General features: G+C 53.4%; 3 protein-coding genes across 6 annotated transcripts; 1 reads left to right on the forward strand and 2 right to left on the reverse strand.

The window, feature by feature from the left end:
* Window positions 1-4,683: 4,683 nt before the first annotated feature.
* NSFL1C (NSFL1 cofactor) lies at window positions 4,684-11,885 on the reverse strand. The gene is made up of 9 exons (XM_069802199.1): window positions 11,726-11,885; window positions 10,938-11,035; window positions 9,873-9,947; window positions 8,605-8,770; window positions 8,167-8,259; window positions 7,426-7,535; window positions 6,840-6,977; window positions 6,156-6,320; window positions 4,684-5,088 (listed from the first exon to the last, which is right to left on the reverse strand). Exons 1-9 carry the CDS (start codon window positions 11,825-11,827, stop codon window positions 4,926-4,928), a joined length of 1,110 nt encoding a protein of 369 aa, XP_069658300.1. The 5' UTR covers window positions 11,828-11,885; the 3' UTR covers window positions 4,684-4,925.
* Window positions 11,886-12,249: 364 nt separating this feature from the next.
* LOC138689002 (signal-regulatory protein beta-1-like) lies at window positions 12,250-15,298 on the reverse strand. Its single transcript, XM_069802239.1, has 6 exons — window positions 15,116-15,298; window positions 14,624-14,768; window positions 13,919-14,269; window positions 13,362-13,676; window positions 12,878-13,228; window positions 12,250-12,495 (listed from the first exon to the last, which is right to left on the reverse strand). Exons 1-6 carry the CDS (start codon window positions 15,296-15,298, stop codon window positions 12,392-12,394), a joined length of 1,449 nt encoding a protein of 482 aa, XP_069658340.1. The 3' UTR covers window positions 12,250-12,391.
* A 12-nt stretch (window positions 15,299-15,310) lies between these two features.
* On the forward strand, window positions 15,311-18,202 carry LOC104319517 (tyrosine-protein phosphatase non-receptor type substrate 1-like). Of its 4 annotated transcripts, none has more exons than XM_069802249.1 (5): window positions 15,311-15,428; window positions 16,220-16,570; window positions 16,692-16,929; window positions 17,315-17,357; window positions 17,614-18,202. In XM_069802249.1, the coding sequence occupies exons 1-5, from the start codon at window positions 15,356-15,358 to the stop codon at window positions 17,740-17,742; spliced, it is 834 nt and encodes a 277-aa protein (XP_069658350.1). In that variant the 5' UTR covers window positions 15,311-15,355; the 3' UTR covers window positions 17,743-18,202. The 4 variants fall into 4 exon arrangements, with proteins under 4 accessions (XP_069658350.1, XP_069658360.1, XP_069658368.1 ...); XM_069802259.1 differs by having other exon boundaries at window positions 16,692-16,893; XM_069802267.1 differs by having other exon boundaries at window positions 16,783-16,929.
* The last annotated feature ends 147 nt before the right edge of the window (window positions 18,203-18,349 follow it).

An 18,349-nucleotide genomic window follows, 5' to 3' on the forward strand; every position in this document is an offset into this window, starting at 1 on the left:
TCCCTTTGCACCAGGCAGAGCACTGATGCATACATTCATTGCTGCTGTGCCTGAAGGACAGGTACAGAAGCACATGGCTTGGAGAAGCCTGGTCTGAGTCTCCAAGCGTAAGAGGAGCTGAAAGGCTTTTCTTTCATCGGGGATGCAGCTGGGTCACCAGAAGAGCACACCTGGCAGCAGGCATGGCCAAGAACCGCAGGCTCCAGCTTCCCAGCTCTGCCTCAAGTGACTGTCGGACACACTTCCTTGGCAGTTGTTTATCATACAAGTGGCAATGGAAACCCACAACCTGATAAGAAAAACAACTTTGTTGCTTAATTGAATCTGTCATTTAAAATTACCAGTCTCCATCTATAAACATTCTGGTTCACCAATAGAAACAAGACCATTTAGAAGTGGTAAGGGGGTAGCGCACTCTTGCTTTCACAACGTAGCAGTTCTTCACACAGGCTTACCTAGAACAGCAAACTTCTGAAGAGATGCCAGCTCCTGCCCAAGGATTAACGCAGGTATCACAGGTCCTCCCCTCGTGGTGGTGGGCTTTGAAGAAACCCATAAGCATCTTGTTCTACGTGACTATGACAACAATCCCCTAAGCCAGTTTTCTGCTGTAGCTACAGGGTCAGAAGAAACATCAACTCAAGGTCCTTTTTCTTGATAACAAAGGATCTGTAAAGCAGTGCTGCTTTCAAAAGAAAACCCTCCTGACTGAACTTCCGAGGAGCATCCCAGGAGCACAATGACATCCTTTTAATCATTCCTCTAAATAAAGACACCAGAGAGCTGAAGACCCACCCAAGAAGCAGCCATGGCATGAAGGTCACTTTCTCCTTCTGGAAAGAATTAGTGTTGTCCAGCAATAAGGAGCAAAGACTAAATTAAATATAACTGATTATAACCAAAGGCAACAAGAAAAAAAAAAATTAGGCCAAAATTTACAGTCATCCTCTTGTAGCTGCAGGTGTACCCACTGAGATTTCTTGCTCCCTATCTGTTGTCGCTGCTTCCATTTATCTGCTGGCTGAGCTACCTGAGTTTTGTGCCAAAACAAGCCAACCAACTAGCTGCTTTGTGCTGTTAACATTGTTTTACCTGAACAGGCAGCTGAAGGTACAGCTACACCTAGAAATGGATGTTCCTACACCAGGATCACTGAAAAACTACTTGACCAAAGGCACTGGGATAGCAGAACCTCCTGAGGCAAGCAGACCACTGACCATGCAAGAAACATGGACCAGGAAACATCCCATGGCAAAAGCAGCATTACAGAAGGGAGGTAAAATTCCCAGGAAATGGTGCAAAACGCTATCAGAAAACACAGGAACTAAATCTTAGCAACGAGGACATGTGAAAAGGAAGAAGAGGAAACAATGAACTGCATACAAAGGAAAAAAAATCCAAGTCTCACAATTACCTATCTGAGGAAGAGAAAACCGTTAAACTACAGCACTTGGAGAAAAACACGCTGATACAGTGAAAGACATCAACCCCAGACAGCACAGCACAGTTGTAAAGCTGGGCTGTACCTTATCATACAGAAATTGAAAAGAAGCGAGTTTTCACATGAGATGTGGAGCACTGCCTTAGCACCAGTGTGTGAAAGACCAGGAAGACAGGCAAGACTCCCCTGTGAAGGGAACGATCAGAGAAAAAAGGAAAATTTCAAAGTGAAACACTTCTCTGGGCAAGGAGAAAAAGACACTTTTTCCACAGGCGTAAATGTCAGTTTTAGAAAAGTCCAATCTCAGACTATGACTCTGTTAGAACAAAGAAATGGAATGATAAAGGAAGGGGATTTTATTAAAGTCCAATAAGCTTGCTAACAACCATCACAAACTATAGGAGTGTCAGAAATGAGCATTTACCTTCCTGCAGGGGCATGGCAAACACCAAAGAGCTGCACAAGTGACAAGGAAGGTGATTTTCATTACAAAATCAAGGTGTCTCCTTCCACTACCCACCTTTTTCCTGTTTGGTTTTTTTTTTATCCCTTCCCCGTTAATTAGCTTGGCTGTCATTTTTGCTTTATAGCTTATTTTATAGTGAAATGTTCCACCAGCTCCCAGAAGACGACAGTTACATACAGGAGATTGCATGTACATTGCTTCCAGTTTGTCCTACAGGCTCTTTTGTCAACTTTGGAAGAAGACACGCCTATCTTGGATATCACTTCAGTGCTCCACTCCGGCACACTTCAGATAGCCTGGCGGCAGGGCAGAGCTGATCCTGCTCACCAGGAGATAAGGACTGCTCATTACTTACAAAAACAAAAACCAAGAAAAGAACCAGAGGAAGGATGAGTCGGCAGCGGTATCCCAGAAGGGCTCACAGACACACAGCAGCACAAGGTGCAGCTCCTGCACACAGCAGGAGCTGGCAGAATTTCTCAGCTGGAGTCTTCAGGGTGGAGAGTAGCTTCTCTGCAGTACTGCCACCCTCCGGCTCAGGGGGAAAATTCGCTTTTCCTAGCACAGAAGCGTCTCTGAGCCCAGTGCCCCACTGAATTTATCACCTTTCCATGCCACTGGCAAGGAGAGAGCTGGGAGGAAACCTGGATATGAAACTTCCCATCGGCAAGCAGAACCCTTGAGGTCAGCAGCTAGATGAGCTGCTGTCTAGCTGCCAACCCTCATTTAATTTGGGGGCACCAACGTGTCCAGCTCATCCAGCCAAAGACTATGGACACCAGCTAGTCACCACCTCAGTCCTCTGATGCCACTGGCTTAGCAAGGCAGAAGCAGGAGACAAGTAATTTGTACTCCTTCTGTTAGATAAACTTTCTTTCTGGCTCTAGGGGCGCATGCTGGCCAGACTCTGGAAGGTGTTGTCCCAGGTCCCCAAAATGGCACGTGTGGAGAAGATCACGATACAAGAACATCCTCTGATGAGCAATTAAAATGAGTGACTTCGCACAAGACAGTTGTGGCTATATTTAGGTCTGAGGGAAATTACCTTTCTGAATTCTCTCTGGACTGTTTCATAGAGTTTACTAAGTGGTCATAATATGCAACATCAAGTGATGCAGGCAGGCAAACCCCAAGTTCACCTGTCAGAAAAGATCTTTAAAAATGCTGCTGAGATTTTTAATCTCATTTAGCTGAAGACAGCTCAGCACTGGGAAGCCTGCTTGCAGAGCAACCCAAAGCAGTAAGAGTAGACATCCGCATGCACATCATCCAAAATATGAGAACAGATGGTAGCCACTATTAGAAAGGGTCAAACGCTGTTTTCCTATTTTGCGGCCTTTTAATGGTAATTTTCACAATAATTTACAAATTTGTTGTTACGCACATTATATATCCATTTAGTAATGAAAAATGTAAGTTAATTCAGCTCTCAGTTGAGAAACTGTTGTAAAAATGCCCTTGCTAAGGTCTGGTATCTACTCCCACAGTTTTGTATTAATACAGCCAGCCAAGCGAGTTTCTCATGCTGAACCTGTCCAACCTGCTGGCCCTCCCCCAGCCTGCACTTCCCTACAGCTTGTTCTCTGCTCACACCAAGGTGAGGACCTGGAAGCTTCAGAGTGATGAGGGGGGTGGACTTACAGCACAACAGCAGCCGCAGGGCTCCAGCGTGACTAAGGCAGGAAGCGGATGGCGTGCTCCAACCCTTCGCACGGCAGCAATCCAGCCTCTCTCAAAAGGATACCGCTGGGCGCAGGGCAGCTCCCAGTTAGCCGATGTCTGGAGGCCCACTGTTCAGCACAGCTCCGAGTTCTGCACCGAAGCCCAGGGCTTAGGATAGCAAGCATGCTGTGGGTCGGTGCAAAGTGCCGTGGCACAACGCTATATGGCAACTCGTGCGCGTGACGCTACACCAGAGCTACCAGTCCCTCATGTCTAGGCATAACAAATTCACCTGCAGGATTCTGTTCAAAGGAAAATAAAATATGGAGACCTGAGCCCAAAACATTAACAGCAGAACAGACCAAAGCTGGAGAATTCCAGGTGTTCAGTTATGTTAGTCCTCAGCAGAGGAGAGGAAATAAATCAAAGGGTACTACAGCCTTGAGTTTTTCCACCTGAGCTGCTTCCATCCTCTCAATAATTCACCTCTTAAAATAAAACTTGCTTTCCAGTAAGACAGACTCTGTTTGCCCTTTCAGTCACTTCAAGCTGATTGAGCTTTGTGCCTTCTTGGAAAGAAAAAGTCAGCAGCAGGGTTTCTCAGAGAAATGCAATACAGCAAATTAGAACTGCAGTCAGTCTGGACTGCTGCAGAAAGTGCAGGCAGAGCAGGTGGGTACTGCAGTGAATGCCCCTAAGAGTTCTGCTGAGGGAAGGGAAGTCAGGACTTTCTCTCCAGAAAAGCCCAAGAAGAGTGTTAAACCTTGCACCTGCACACACACATCAGTTTTCCCCACACTGAGCAACAGCTGTTTCACAAAACTTCCCCCACTATGCTTTTACAGTAATGTAACCATTATCCTGACAATCAGATCACCCATTCTCATATAGTTTGTATTTAATGTGTGAAAACAAAGGGAGTACTTTGCAGCAGTCCCTGGAGGAGAGGGAAGAGCAAAAAGATTGTGATGAGCAGTCAGTTGGCAACGGTCAGAAACTGCTCCCTGGGACCTCCCTTCCCCCTCACCTTCCTCCCCTCTAAAGAGCGCATTAACGCAATCCACAAAGGTAACTGAACTCTCGTGGGAGAATTTGTGGCACAATAGGCTGCAGCTCCTTTCAAAATGGATTCGTTTCATTTATTTATTTTGAAGTCCACTGATCATCATCACAAAAAAAACAAAAAACAAAAAAAAACCATGGGAAATGCAACTAAAGAGAAAAAAAGTCCAACCAAGACCTAAGAACCCAGAGCTACGAGTAGATGTGAGCCCGTGTTGCACAGCACAGGTGCACACACAGGATGAGACGACACATGCGCGCTGCAGGCAGGCGTGTGGCGAGAGGTGGGTTCCTTTATGTTAACCGCTGAACAATGACAGCATTGAGCAGGTTGGCTTCCTTCAGGGTTTGGTTCTCATCAGTCAGCTCTTTATTTGGGAAGGTGGTCATGAGGACGAAACTGGTGGCAGCCATTGCTGGCCGAGCATCTACTATGAAGAGTCGGATGTCACGGATCCTGTCCAAAGGGATCAAACACACAAGGGTGATCCTGTTACTAAATATCCTGTAAAAAACGCATGGCAACAGCCTAAATTCACCCTTTCCAGAGCATGCAACCCTGCAGTCGCTGCTCTTGTTTTTCAGCTAACAGTAGAGGCCACAGCCAGACAATTCTGATTTAACCTACTCCTCCGTAGGTTCCCATTCAGTGAAAATAACACAAGCTGCTTTATAAGCTAAAGACTTACACCTAGATGTTCTTTTACACTGCCCAATGGGAATGTTTGTGTTGTCAGGTGACTAGTTGAAATTGAAAGCTTCTGAATCCTTCAACATGAACAGATTAACAAATTGCTTGACACTAGCTGCTATAAGTGACTGAGCTCATCACACGCAGCATAAATCTAGATGATCTCAACTCCCAAGAGCAGCCAAAACAGTGACACTGGATCTATTTCCTGCACCCGATTGTAGCAGAAGGTTTTTGTAACTTTTTGCATCATGCTTGATTCTCTTCTAGAAACTGGAGGAATGAGTATAAACAAATGGCCACACTCTCTGAGATCAAGTAGGTGAGAAGGACTTCGGGAGAGAAGTCTAACGAAGCAGCAGGGTATATAAGCCACCTTTACTTGTCCAAGGGAACTGAACTGCTGTAAGAGCACTCCTTGGTGCTCCATTCAGCCCAGGGAACAGCCCAGTAGAAAAGTCTGAACTGAGAGTCAGAATAACTAAACCAAGTTCCTAATTATCTGACAGTTGCTAAAGCCCTTAGAAGAGATTCAGCTTTTTATAGGTGACGTTAAGAAGAATTCTGCTGATAATACTGAAGGTCCCAGGTGCAGTATCACTGGCTATAATCTATCACTAATCACTATTTGGAAAGCAAATCCTACCCTTCCAACAGTTAACGACTGCCTTAAGACCCCACAATAACTTTATTCCTATTCACCTATATAGAAGGATCCCCAGAGCTCCCTTTAGCAGGCTAGCCAGGATTTTAACATCTGCTCCACCTGTGCAGTTTGCAGTGTCATTCGGGCCTTCCCAATTAGTAACCTGTGTTTCCTGTCGCGTTTGTACCTGTGATTGTGGTTAAACTTCTGGACCAGTCGCCCACCATCAGCAAGCCGGATTTGGATGTTGGTGATGGGCTCCGACTCATCAATAGCGATGGCAGAACTGGCTTTGGCTTCATTCTCTGCCTGCTGGGCTGGTGAGCTGGTGCCCATCACCTGGGGCACAGTGCTGAGAACAGGGAGACACAAGGCGAGCTGTTAAAACCAAATGACTCACCTGGCTGCAGGGTGCCAGGAGTCAGGCAGTGAGCTTATCGCCTGCTGGGCCCAACTACCAGGGTTCCTAGTCAAGAGACACCAATGCAAGTTGGAATTGAGAATTTAGGAGTCTGCTAGTCAGCAGGAACTTGTCTAGGACTTCACCTCTGCCATCTCCCTCTGCAGCACTGCATCACAGGTCTTCACACACCCACAGGAACAGGGGCAGTGTAACTTGGAAACACTGCTTCTATGTGACATGTCATGGTGGTTCCAAACCAGGGATCCGCCTCCTGCCACAGAAAGGCTGAGCCATCTCACAGTACACGCCAGTAAACCTAGTTTCCTCTCTTAGAGGAACACCTCACACACTGCAGGTACCAAGTGCCTTTTCTTCAGAAAGATGAATCAAAAGGCTCAACCCAGCAAAACTCTCAAAGTGACTCTCTCACATCACACACATAGCAAACCAGCGCTGCTGTCTTCTTACCTGCCCAGCTTCTGTCCTTCTCCAGTAAAAGCTTTGAAGACACTTTTAGGTTTCACATACTCCTCATCACGGTGATCCTCCATATCCAGGTTCACTTGTCCACCCCGTGCTAACCTGCGCAGCTCTGCCGGGACTTCCCTGCAAAGAGAGTGTCCTAAGGCAGCTGCCTGAAGAAGCAAGTCAAGAAAGTGCAGAGAAAAAGTGCCAGCCACAGCCCTCTAGAATTTCAGGAATCACGGTGAGCCCTTGCTTAATTAACAGGGCAGATGCACACCTCCCCACTAACAGACACAAATTAAAGGTTACTTTTCCCTGGCCCTCACCTGGAGTGACATGATGCAACAGAAATCCTCAGCCCAAATACGAAAGTCTTCACTTCAAACTCTCAAGGCCCCACACAAACCAAAGCCACTTCCCACTTATTTGAAGTAAATGTTCAAATCTGCCCTCCCATAGTTTCCACATTAAGAATCTAGCTCTTTTAAGAAAGCTCAGGTGAAATGTGCCATTGATTCAGCATCCTGGATTCCACAAAGGCTTGTGTTTCAGAAAACAGCTATTCTTTCTCTCCCTTCTCGCTACATACCCTCTGCGGATATCATCAAGAAACTGGGCATTGGACGGATCCTGGTAGCTCCTCAGTTCTCCGCTATCCAGACTGAATCCACTCTTCCAGAGCTTCAGTACAACATGCACCTGCAGCAGCCCGCAAACAACAGTCAGCCTCACTGAAGCATCTTAGTAAGAACAATAACCGGACGCAAAGTGAAAAGTTCCTGACCAGCAGAGGAATTTCAAGGTGCACAAAATGTTCCAGCCAGGTTCCTCTGGGCTGAGGCAAAAACCCAAAGCACTCATGCATCAATTGCTAGAGGGTGGCACCACAGACCCCTTTCTGATAAATATGGTTGAAGACCCAAGAGCGTGCTAGACAAGGAGCCTAAACCAAGCTCCCACCACAGCCTAGATGGGTATTTGCTCACAAGCCAAGCACAAGAGAGTCTTGCATTGATGCTGCTAGCTCCGCATCTCTTCAATGGATAAAGAAGCATTAACTACCCAGTGCTCTTTGCGCACTATTTTTCGCAATCTGCCCTTCTAAGGAACACTCAGATTCTTAATTAAAAGATCATCAAAAAACTGCTTACGCAAGACCCAAGCATCTATTATTTTCTAATCAGGAATCCCACGAGAAGCAGGATTTACCATACTTCCATCCTCTTGAATTTCTATCAAGCTTTATAACTCTCAGGGCTTGCGAGCTGTGTAGCTACAGCAGAGAAATCCCTCAGGTGACATCTATAAAACAGAACAGAGAGATACTCACGTCCTGAGCAGAGTTCTGTCTCCTCTCTCCTGCCACATAAGCAGACTCCTCCTCTGGAGTAGCCCCGAGGCGATACCCTCCCCCTGCGAAAGGCTGCAAGAGAGAGGGACAGGCAACGAGGTTATAGAGTGACACAAACCCAAGACAGCTTGCTTCCCTTTCCCCAACAACGTTATGGATGAACAGGGGGGCTTCACGGCATCAGCAACATCTATTGTCCTGCAGGCACAGTGACCAGCTTGAACAAGTTAATAAATACGGCACAAGAAAGCTGCTTTTCTTGCCACTGTGACACACGAATTGGAGCTGCACTAAGACAGAAGTCCAGACTTAGCTGCCCTTTTAAGGTTATTCCAGGACTCCACAGTACCAAACAGCTGTCACAGTGGGAGCCTTAAGTGAAACAGGGAACAGAAGGAAGAACTCAACACTCCTCACTTTAGGCTTGCTAGTCTCGCCACCGCTCTTGGCCGTCCGATCAACCGCCACTGCACCGTGCTCCTTTGCTCCTTTGAACAGATCCTCCACCAGTTCGTTGGGACTCTTCTTCCTCGGAGGACCAACGATCTGCTGTCCACTTCTCTCTGAGCCACCGGCATAAAACCTAACAGAAAGCACATGGCTTCTGGGTAAGACTGGACCACTGCTTCTCCAGGAGACGCACGTGACAGGACCCAGCAGTTTTATATCAGGATTCAGTTCATTTTTGTCCAACTTGCATGTACAAATATTAGCTACTACCAGTGGATCTCCTGTAGCCACTTACAAGTTCCTGTAAAATTATCCATTGATCAACAGGAATAAAGTGATAACAACTCTCTCAGCCCTAGCAAGAGAAACAGTCCAGACTGACAAGGCTCAGTTTCGAATGCTATACTACCATGCTGAACAAGACTTCCAGCACGTCTCTGACCTGTCAGATGGAAGAAAATGGGCAACATCTAACAGGTATTTTGAGGGAAGGCACATGTCTGTGCCACACTGAAAGATCACCACACACAGGACAGATCTAAATGGGAAGCAATGAACACACGGTGAAGTGCAATTAAGCACTTCTGGAAGATCAGGTTTATTAGCTTCCAGATGGCTCATAACACATACAGAGCAAGCTCACATCTGTTTGCAGAAGACCACACAGCCTACCTAGACTGAGCCACCTTAAGATACATCAGTTCCATTCAATTTACCTTGCCTGTTAACCTTAAGGGTATTTAACTACTTACAGCTGACATCGTAGACAGCTTTCCCACTAGTACACCATGTTCCCATTGGAAAGGGGACCTACATTTTAATTTCCACCTCCACACTCCATTACATTACCCTTAAGCAGCACTTAAAAAACCAAACCAAAACAAAAAAACCAAACCAAAACACCCAGCCAACCCCCCCCCAAAACCCAGGCAGAAAGAAAAGCAATCCCTGCATTATTCCCACATTTCTGTTCTCTACGGACATAACTGATGATCTGGGCTTTTTCCTATTCTTAACCTCGGGCTTCCACATCCTACTTTAGGCTTTCAACAGCACAATTCAGCAATGAAAACTGGTGTTTATACAGCCATGTACAGACTTTGCACTGACCAACCTTACCGGGTCAAATCTGAGATTTCTCAATACAGGAATTTTGTATCGACTTAAATCTGCTTTTTAAAAAAACACTGTACACAAGTGGCAAGCCATCACACAGTTTTTAACTGAAAACTTACCGCTGTCCCTCCTCCTCTTCATCATCCTCCTCCTGCGCATGAACAAGGTCTCTAAACGATGTTACTCTGTGGTCACTGCAAAAGTCAATTGGAGAAGTACGTCAGCCTCATGACGCGTTTCAACAACGTGAGCAAAAGCTCCTGAACACAGCAGTTAGGTTGACCCTGTTCTACTTTCAGGGTCTGATTCATTACTCTATGAAGTGACAGGTCAGCACTGGTGTAACTGAGTGGTAAACTGAGCTCTTGGACCTCTCTGCCAACCACACCAAAGAGAAAACTGGAGTGGGGGCACTGGAGGAGGCTCACATAGCAGCTGCAGCCACAGAAAAAGCAGCGGGTCTTCAGTCTTCTTTGCTCATGTACTGGATTTTGTTGCTTCTTCCAAAGAGCCGCCACTTCTGAACCTGCACAAGCACAGGTTTCTCTTCCAGGCCCCAGGACAGTCCAGCCTCCACGTCCTTCCCCTCTTGTTTTTTCTGCCAAGGCTGTTAGTTGTGATCCAAACTGAAGCAGGGTTCTTCTGCAATATGGACTTTATTCACCAAAGCCTGAACAGAGAGCACTTTTCCTTCAGGATATAGTCAGTAACTCCTTCTCTTTAAAACTGGATAGTATTTCCCTACCGCACAAGGATTTGGTAAGGCAAAAATAACCTCCTTTGGTAAAAAGCTCGACTTCATCAGATCAGGTGTCACACAAAATTAGAAAATATTTTTCCTGTGGAGATACAATCTGCTCAAATGAAAGTGTCACCAACTGATTGTCTTCTAACCTCAAAAGACAAATCAAGTTTTTCCTGAGCAATGAAGCAAGTTGTCCTAACTGATCTTTGGATTAGTTGTGCCATAACATCTGAGCTTGTGATGTATAAATGCTGAGGTTTTCACAATTTCTAGAGAGGTATATTAGGTGAAGCAGACCTAAACGCAGAACTATTTCTCCTGAAAATTAACATACACCAGTACTTTAGACAGAGCTTGCGCTTTTACACAAGTAGTTTTCACTGTCAGGTTTACAAGTTGCCGATAAACAGATCGGCCTGAGCTGAAGCTCCCTCCTCACCTGGCTGCAGTGCCTCTGGATATAGAGCTGGGTGTCGGCTGGGGAAGAGTCAGAATGTCCTCATCACCCCCGTCCTCGTAGAAACTGGCAAGCGCAATCTGGAAAGGAACACCACAGGAGCTTTTCAGGGTGAGAGCAAAAATGGCAAAACCACACCCAAATAACATACAGACATTTCATGTAATTTCCCTCTTTGGAGGTCCTAGCAAAGATGAGGCTTTGCCAGCTTCTGACATTTGGCTTTGTCGTGGTAGGACACTCACCGCTACAGGTATGCCAGAGCAACTCACCCTTATTCTGCAATATTTCTACAGGGGTTGTGCTAAAATTACTGTTTTGAAACAGTTGCTTTTGTGACATCCGTGAGTAGACTTGGAGATTCACACAGCCGGATCGTTTGAGGGGGATGGGAGACAGGAGCAGGTCAAAGTGGTGGCCGATCTCCCCCTTAATTTGGGGGTGCCGGGACTGCTGCTGAAAGTACAAACGCTGAAGCACTAACAACCGCACGAGCGTTCAAGGAAAACCCACGGAAACCCGGCAAAACCCAGAACCCCCCCCCCGACCCCGCTTCTTCGCCCCGTTCTAGAAATTAACTATGTTCAAATTAACGAGAGAACCAGGACGGGCTTCGGCCCCAACCAGCCCCCGGACCCGCGGCACCGGCGGAGACCGACCCTTGCGGGCCGGAGACTCGGGAGCGGCCGCCGGGCGAGGCCTTGAACCTGCAGGAGACCGAGCTCCCGGTCCAACGCTCCCGCCGCCGACGGGGAGGACGACGGGGCTACCTGGAGATCCCAACCGGCGGACTCCAGGAAGAAACGCGCTCGCTCCTCCTCGACGCCGGTCACGGCCACGAACTCCCTCAGCGCCTCCTCCCTGTCCGCCATCTTGCCGCGGTGCAGCGCCTAAACCCCGCCGGGGCCCGCGCCAGCCCCGCCCCTCCCCGCCCCTCCGTGTGCGCCGCCAAACGCTACCGGCTGGAAACACCTAGGAGCGACCCGCCCCGCTCTGCTCTCGGCACAGCGACCCCTGGCGGCCCGGCGGTGCGATGCGCCGAGCGCCGGGCGTGCAGCGCCGAGCACCGCGATGCGAAACGCCGAGCCCCGGGACGGGCACCCCCCCCCCCCCCCCCCGCCATTAACCGGAGCCCTCCGGTGGTCTTGCGGCGCTGCCGCTGTCCGTGACGCGACAAGGGGCTGTCCCGGTTCCCCCCCCCCAAGGCTCCACCATCCTGCTCCCGCCGTTGGCCGGGGCTGCCGCGGGGGTCTGCGCCCGGGACCGGTGGCATGGAGCAGTCCAGGGCAACCTGTGCATCGCAGCCCCTTTATTTCCCGGTATACACGACAAAGCCGGTGGCAGCCGAGTCCCGGGACCCGCTCCCGGCGCTGTGATCTGAGGAACCGGGGATCGACACGGAGTGGGATGAGGTGTCGGCCCCGGCGTTTCCTTCCTCATGCCCTTGCGCGCTTGAAGAGGAAGATGAGGAAGCCGCCGAGAAGCCCCTTCTCGAGCAGGATGCCAAGCCACAAGCCAGAGCAGTACAGGAGGCACACACCTGCGGTGGGGACAGGAGACATGAGTGTGTCTTCAGGGAAGACCCCTCCAGCCGTGCAGGTGAAAGGCACCCGTTGCCCCAGCACCGTTCTGTGGTCCGGCCCAGGCACGACTCGGGGGGTGGGTTTGGTTGTGGGGAGAAGTGTGGGGCCGTCAGACCGGGCTCTGCCACCCCCACCCAGCCTTACAGCTGGGGTCGGGCTGGTGACACCTGAAGCACCAAGGATGGCGGCTCAGTACCTGCCAGTATCACACCCCCCAGCACCCCAACATGGAGTTTTTCTGTCCTTGAACCAGACTCTGGTGGGACTTTGAGATTTCTCAGGGGGGTGACATCTTACAGCCTCCCCGGCAGGGACCGCATCCCAGCGGCTCTCACGCACCGTTATCTGTCAGGGTCCTGTCGCTCAATTCCCCCTTGGCTGCAACAGTGATCCACAGGGTGGCCGTGCTGTCGATGGGGCCCCGGGCATCGTGCACCACTCGGCAGGTGAACACGGACCCGTTCTTCTCCTCCGTCGCTTGGACCTCCACCAGGCTCCTCAGCTCAAACAAGCCCCGGGGGGTCTCCACCGGCTGGGAGATGTTCTCCACCTTTATCTCCATCCCGTTCTCCAGCCAGGTGACGGCCACATCTCCTGGGTAAAACCCCTCCACGTAGCAGGAGAAGTTCATGGTCTTGTCCACCTCAACGGGGCTCGGCACGCCAGCGACCACGCTGACTTTGGGGGAAACTGGGAAGAGAGGCAGCGCCTGGTGCCTGGCATCCCCTGGCTCTGCTGCCCGCAGGGTGCCCTGTCCCTGTCCTGGGACCTCCAGCCCCACAGGAGCTGGGCACCCCGAGCGCCAGTGCCCCCCAGCCCTCACCTCGCAGGGCTTTCCTGAGCTGGTACATCCCCCTCAGCGGGGCCGTCAGCGTGGAGTGCTGCACCTCACAGATGAGCTGCGAGTGGACATCGTCCTTCTGCAGTGTCACCACCGCAGTGCTGGACATGTCGTAGGAGGATTTCGTCTGCCCAAGGGTGATACTGGGTGGCTGAACTGAGATCCGGTCCTTGTCCTTGAACCATTTCACATCAATCTCTTTGGGGAAGAACCCTCCGGCCGTGCAGGTGAAAGGCACCCGTTGCCCCAGCCCCGTTCTGTTGTCGGGTCCAGACACGACTGGGGGGGTGGGTTTGGCTGTGGGGAGAAGTGTGGGGCCGTCAGACCGGGCTCTGCCACCCCCACCCAGCCCGGGGCTGCAGGGACCGGGGTCTCCCATGGGGGCACGGATGTGCCTGGGGATGGACCATGGGACCGGCCCCTGAGCCCCTTCCCCATCCCCGCTCGCCCCGAGCTGAGCCCACCGGGCTGGGATGGGGCAGGGGCTGCTCCCGGCAGGGCTGGTTCCCACCAGGAGCTGCTGTGGGAGCCCCACTCACCGTGCACGGACACCACCGTGCCCTTTCCACGTCGAAACACATCAAGACCGACCACCCGTTTGTCAAACTTCACGCAGTAATAGGTGCCGGCATCCTCGGGGCGAACATCCCTGATGTGGATGCTGAAGTCTGTGTTGGAGATACTCACTATCCGCGTCACGCGGGGGACGGTAACCGCCTGGTCATAAACTGTCTCGTTCCCATCGCCCCAGCCCTTCAGCCACTTCACGGGGCCGAGGGGACCGGCTGCAGACGTGGTGCAGGTCAGGGTGAGCGTCTCCCCCGCTGCCACCGACACCTTGTCCTGGGGCTGCTGCAGCTCGAAGTCCGGACTCACCTGGGCACCCGCACCTGAGCACAGCGACAGGAGGGTTTGGGGCTGATGAGGGGCCCTGGAGCTGGGGCACAGCACGGGGCATCACCAGACCCCCGGCCCCAAGCCCAGAGAAGGGGACAAAGAGACACCCCTGCCCCTTGCCCCCCAGGGCAGCCGGCACGGCTGGTGACTGCGGGATGGGGAGAGCCCGGGGCTTCCGGGACATTCTGGAGTACACCAAACTCTTCAGCTGGGGAAAAAAGCAAGCTGGAAGGGAGGCAGTGAAAGAAGAGCCCCAGATACCCACGGGCACAGGGGCTTGCTCTGCCAGCGGCGCAGGGGAGCGTGCCGTGGGAAAGGTGCTGGGGCTGTGCGGGGACCCCACTCACCTGGGGATCTCCAGAGCAGAAACAGCATCAAGTAGGTGAGAGGCAGTGCCCACGTCACCAGAGCCATGGTGATTCCCATGTCCTGCTCCGTGACGGCTCGGCTCGGCTCAGCTCGGCTCAGCAGGGCAGGGCGCTGGGCTCTCTCCTAGCAAAGGGGAAGGAAGGGGCTCGCTGCCGGCCAAGTTCCTCCACAGACCCCTTGCACAAGACCCAGCCGGTTCCCACGGCGTTGACACCATCTCAACGTCACGAGGCTGGTCCTTGACGGTGATGTCGGTCCCGCTCTCCCCACGGACGTGGGCCACAGCCACCGGCATGGGGCGACCAAAGAGAGGGGGCCCGATCCCGGCACCCCGGGCTGTCGAGGGGACACCCGGCCCTCGCCAGCAGGATCGGGCCACGGCTTGGCCTCTCCGACAGGCCGGTGGTCCAGAGCTCGCCCAGGGCTTCGCCTGAGCCCCCCAAACCCCCCCACCCCCCTGCTCGCCAAACCGAGAAGGAGCCCGAGCCGCTTTCCTGCCCCGTCCCCGGCGGGGCCAGACCGGGAGCCGCTTCGCTCTCAGCGGCTGCCCTTCGGGGATAAAGCCCGGCGGAGCTGCCGGCCGATTCTGCCGCTTGCCCGCCCCCGGGGCAGGCACCAAAAGCGTTCACAGCCCCGCTCCCGCTCGCCTCCATTTCCTGTGCAGCTTCTCCTTTTTCCTTCTCCCGGAGCCCAAAGTTTGGGCAGTGCCGATGGCCTGGCGTGTCGCTGCGGCCCTTCAGCTCCTATTCGGCCAGCTCAGCCTCTTCCCACTGGGGTTCTCGGGTGAGTCCGGAACGGCGACAGTCTTCCCCCCCCCCCGCCACCTCTCCCGCTTCCCTGCCCCGCCGCCGCCGGCTGCTGCTGCCCGGGACCGGGATTGGGGAGCGGGGGGAACGGGGACGGCGGGGGAGAGGCCCGGCGGCCGCAGCAGATCGGTAACGGACGGGGAACGGGGGGCTTTCCTCCTCCGACCGCCTTTTTGGGATGCTGGGGGGTGAGGCGGGCGGGGTGTGCAGCGCCGAGCACCGGGACGTGCAGCCCCGAGCCCCGCCGAGCCGGTGTCGAAGGTAGCGGGGGGGGCTTTAGGCAGGAGGGGTTTGGGGGGCAGGAGGGGTTTGGGGGCTGCGTTCGGCTCCAGGGCTGCACATCCCCGCTCAGAGCCGGCTCCCGGCTGGCCCCCGAGCCGTGAACCCCGCTTCCTCGCAGAGCCCCGGTCATCTCGACTCCTGTTGTACAGAGCCGGGGCGTTAATGTTTAACAGCACTCGGGAGTTTTTCCTGCCAGGAATTCCCCTTGGCGCTCTCTGTACCTCTCTGGGGTCGGAGCACCCGCAGCACCTCCTGTTAACGACACGACAGGGGAGGCAAATTTGCTCCTTGTTCGTTTTGAACCCGACTCCCGCTGCTCCCAGCGCCTGCGGTTTGTCTCTGCCATATCCAGGGATATTTCTCAGCTGAACTGCTGCAAACTCGGAGCGAGCTGGGGCTTCTCTGCCCGTGCCGCTCGGGATGAGCGGAGCGAGGCCTCTCCTCGCTCCGTCGCTCAGCACCAAACCCTCCTGTCGCTGTGCTCAGGTGCGGGTGCCCAGGTGGGTCCGGACTTCGAGCTGCAGCAGCCCCAGGACAAGGTGTCGGTGGCAGCGGGGGAGACGCTCACCCTGACCTGCACCATGTCTGCAGCCGGTCCCCTCGGCCCCGTGAAGTGGCTGAAGGGCTGGGGCAGTGGGAACAAGACCGTTTATGACCAGACGGGCACCTTCCCCCGTGTGACACGGGTAGTGAGTCACTCCAACACAGACTTCAGCATCCGCATCAGGGATGTTCGCCCCGAGGATGCCGGCACCTATTACTGCGTGAAGTTCAACAAAATGGTGAGCGGTGTGGAGATGTTTCGGCATGGAAAGGGCACGGTGGTGTCCCTGCATGGTGAGTGCAGCCCAGCGGGATGCTGGTCTCCAGGGTCCCCATCCCACAGCCCCCATCCTGCCTGCGGCGGGGTCCCAAGCTGCCCACCACCCTCTGCCTGCTCTGCCTTGTATCTCCACAGATAGAGCCCTGGTTCCCAGCATGGTGGCTGCAGCTGTACTGCTCTGCTTCCTCGTCCTCCTTGGCCTCTTTGTCACCCTTTGCATCTACAGGAGGAAGCGCAGAGGCGAGGCAGAGAGCCAGCGCCTGGCCAGGCTGGCAGCTGTGGGCAGCTTCTTGCCCATCCGTCTGCGGTGCTGTGCAGGGACCCCCGGCACCCCCAGGTCCGTACGCACCACCTCTTCCTTCTGCACCCCGAGGTGAGCGAACTGCCTTATCCACCTGCTTTATCCTGGTTTCCTCTCCCTCCGAAGCAGTGGTTATCCCCAGAAAAAGTCCTTTACTCACAGGCGCATCGCTGCGCTCCATCACTTCTCTCTGCATTTCACAGGAGCACGTGGTGGGGAGCACCCACCGCTGGGGAGCTCCCTGCAGCCCTCACCGTGGTGTCTGAGCCCGTCCCAGGCGGGCAGACAGCATGTTGTCCCTCTTCTCTGCCTTCAGCATGGGCGTTGTGTGTGGCCATGTGCCACAAAGCCCACCTAAAATTTGGGAGGGGAATTGAGAGGAGCGCCATGCTCAGTGGAGTGGGGAGGGCACCTGGCTTCCTTTAGCTCTAATGGCTGTCCTTCCCCCCCCCCCCAGCAACGAAATCGTGGATGCAGAGACCTCACATCTGCCCTGCCAGGTAAGAGTGAGCCACGAGTATGGGGAAGAGCATTCCATGCCAATGCCCCGGCTTGCAGGGACTCTGCAAGGCTCCGGGGCCAGGGTGGGCACTGGGGGAGCAGCAGCTGCCTGCACGCGGTCCCAGCACGCTCCGCACCACGGCGGGGCCGTCTGCGCAGCCGTGGCACCACCATCCCGGCTTGAACCTACCGTTCGGGTTATTTTTGCAAGATTTTTCTTGTGATGGCATTCACCATTTGTGTGCACTTCTGCAGCAAAGCAGCAAGGAGGACAATGACATCCACTATGCCGATCTCCAGCCCCTGCCCACAGCCCCGCGGCACAGCAGGACCCCCGGCGCAGCCTGCTCCGAGTACGCCAGCATCAGGGTAGCTGCCAAGTGATGTGTGGCACCGCAGCCTGCAAGGCCAAAGAGCCCATTTCGGGGGAGGAAGCAGGGACATTTCTGCAGGCCACAATAAAGAAGAAGTGGATCTGTTTGCATGGCACGCCCCAGCCCAAGGTCAGCACCCTGTGCTCGGAGCTGGCAAAGCTCCCCTAATTCATTTCCATCTCAGCAGCGGTGCTGGGTTGAGGCTCAGGGCCGCTCAGCCCCCACCGTGCCAGGGCTCAGCAGCAGCTCTCCCAGGACCCAGCAGCCATCTCGAACACGGGATCCAGCCACGAGGCTGAGCACCTCTGCCTTGTGCAAGCTGTTCGGTGCCGATTACACCAAGAGGACTTCACACGTGCCTGTCTCCGCCAGCACGGGCCACCACTGGCACTTTCCTGGCTCAGCAGGTCTGTTATTTGTGTTATCTTGTCACCGTACCGAGCCCATCCTCATTAAAGCCAGCAAACAGCTGTGCCGTCCGGTCCCGCTGTGTTCCGAGCGAGGGTCCTTGGGAGACGCGTGCCCTCTGCAGCCCCGTCCCAGCTCACCCCGTGCTGCTGCCGGGCTCGTGCTGAGCCCCATGGGCAGCTCCCACCTCCCACCGTGCTGCTGGGCAG

This window comes from Haliaeetus albicilla, chromosome 2, assembly GCF_947461875.1.
Source record: "Haliaeetus albicilla chromosome 2, bHalAlb1.1, whole genome shotgun sequence".
NCBI classification, from domain to species: Eukaryota; Metazoa; Chordata; class Aves; order Accipitriformes; family Accipitridae; genus Haliaeetus; species Haliaeetus albicilla.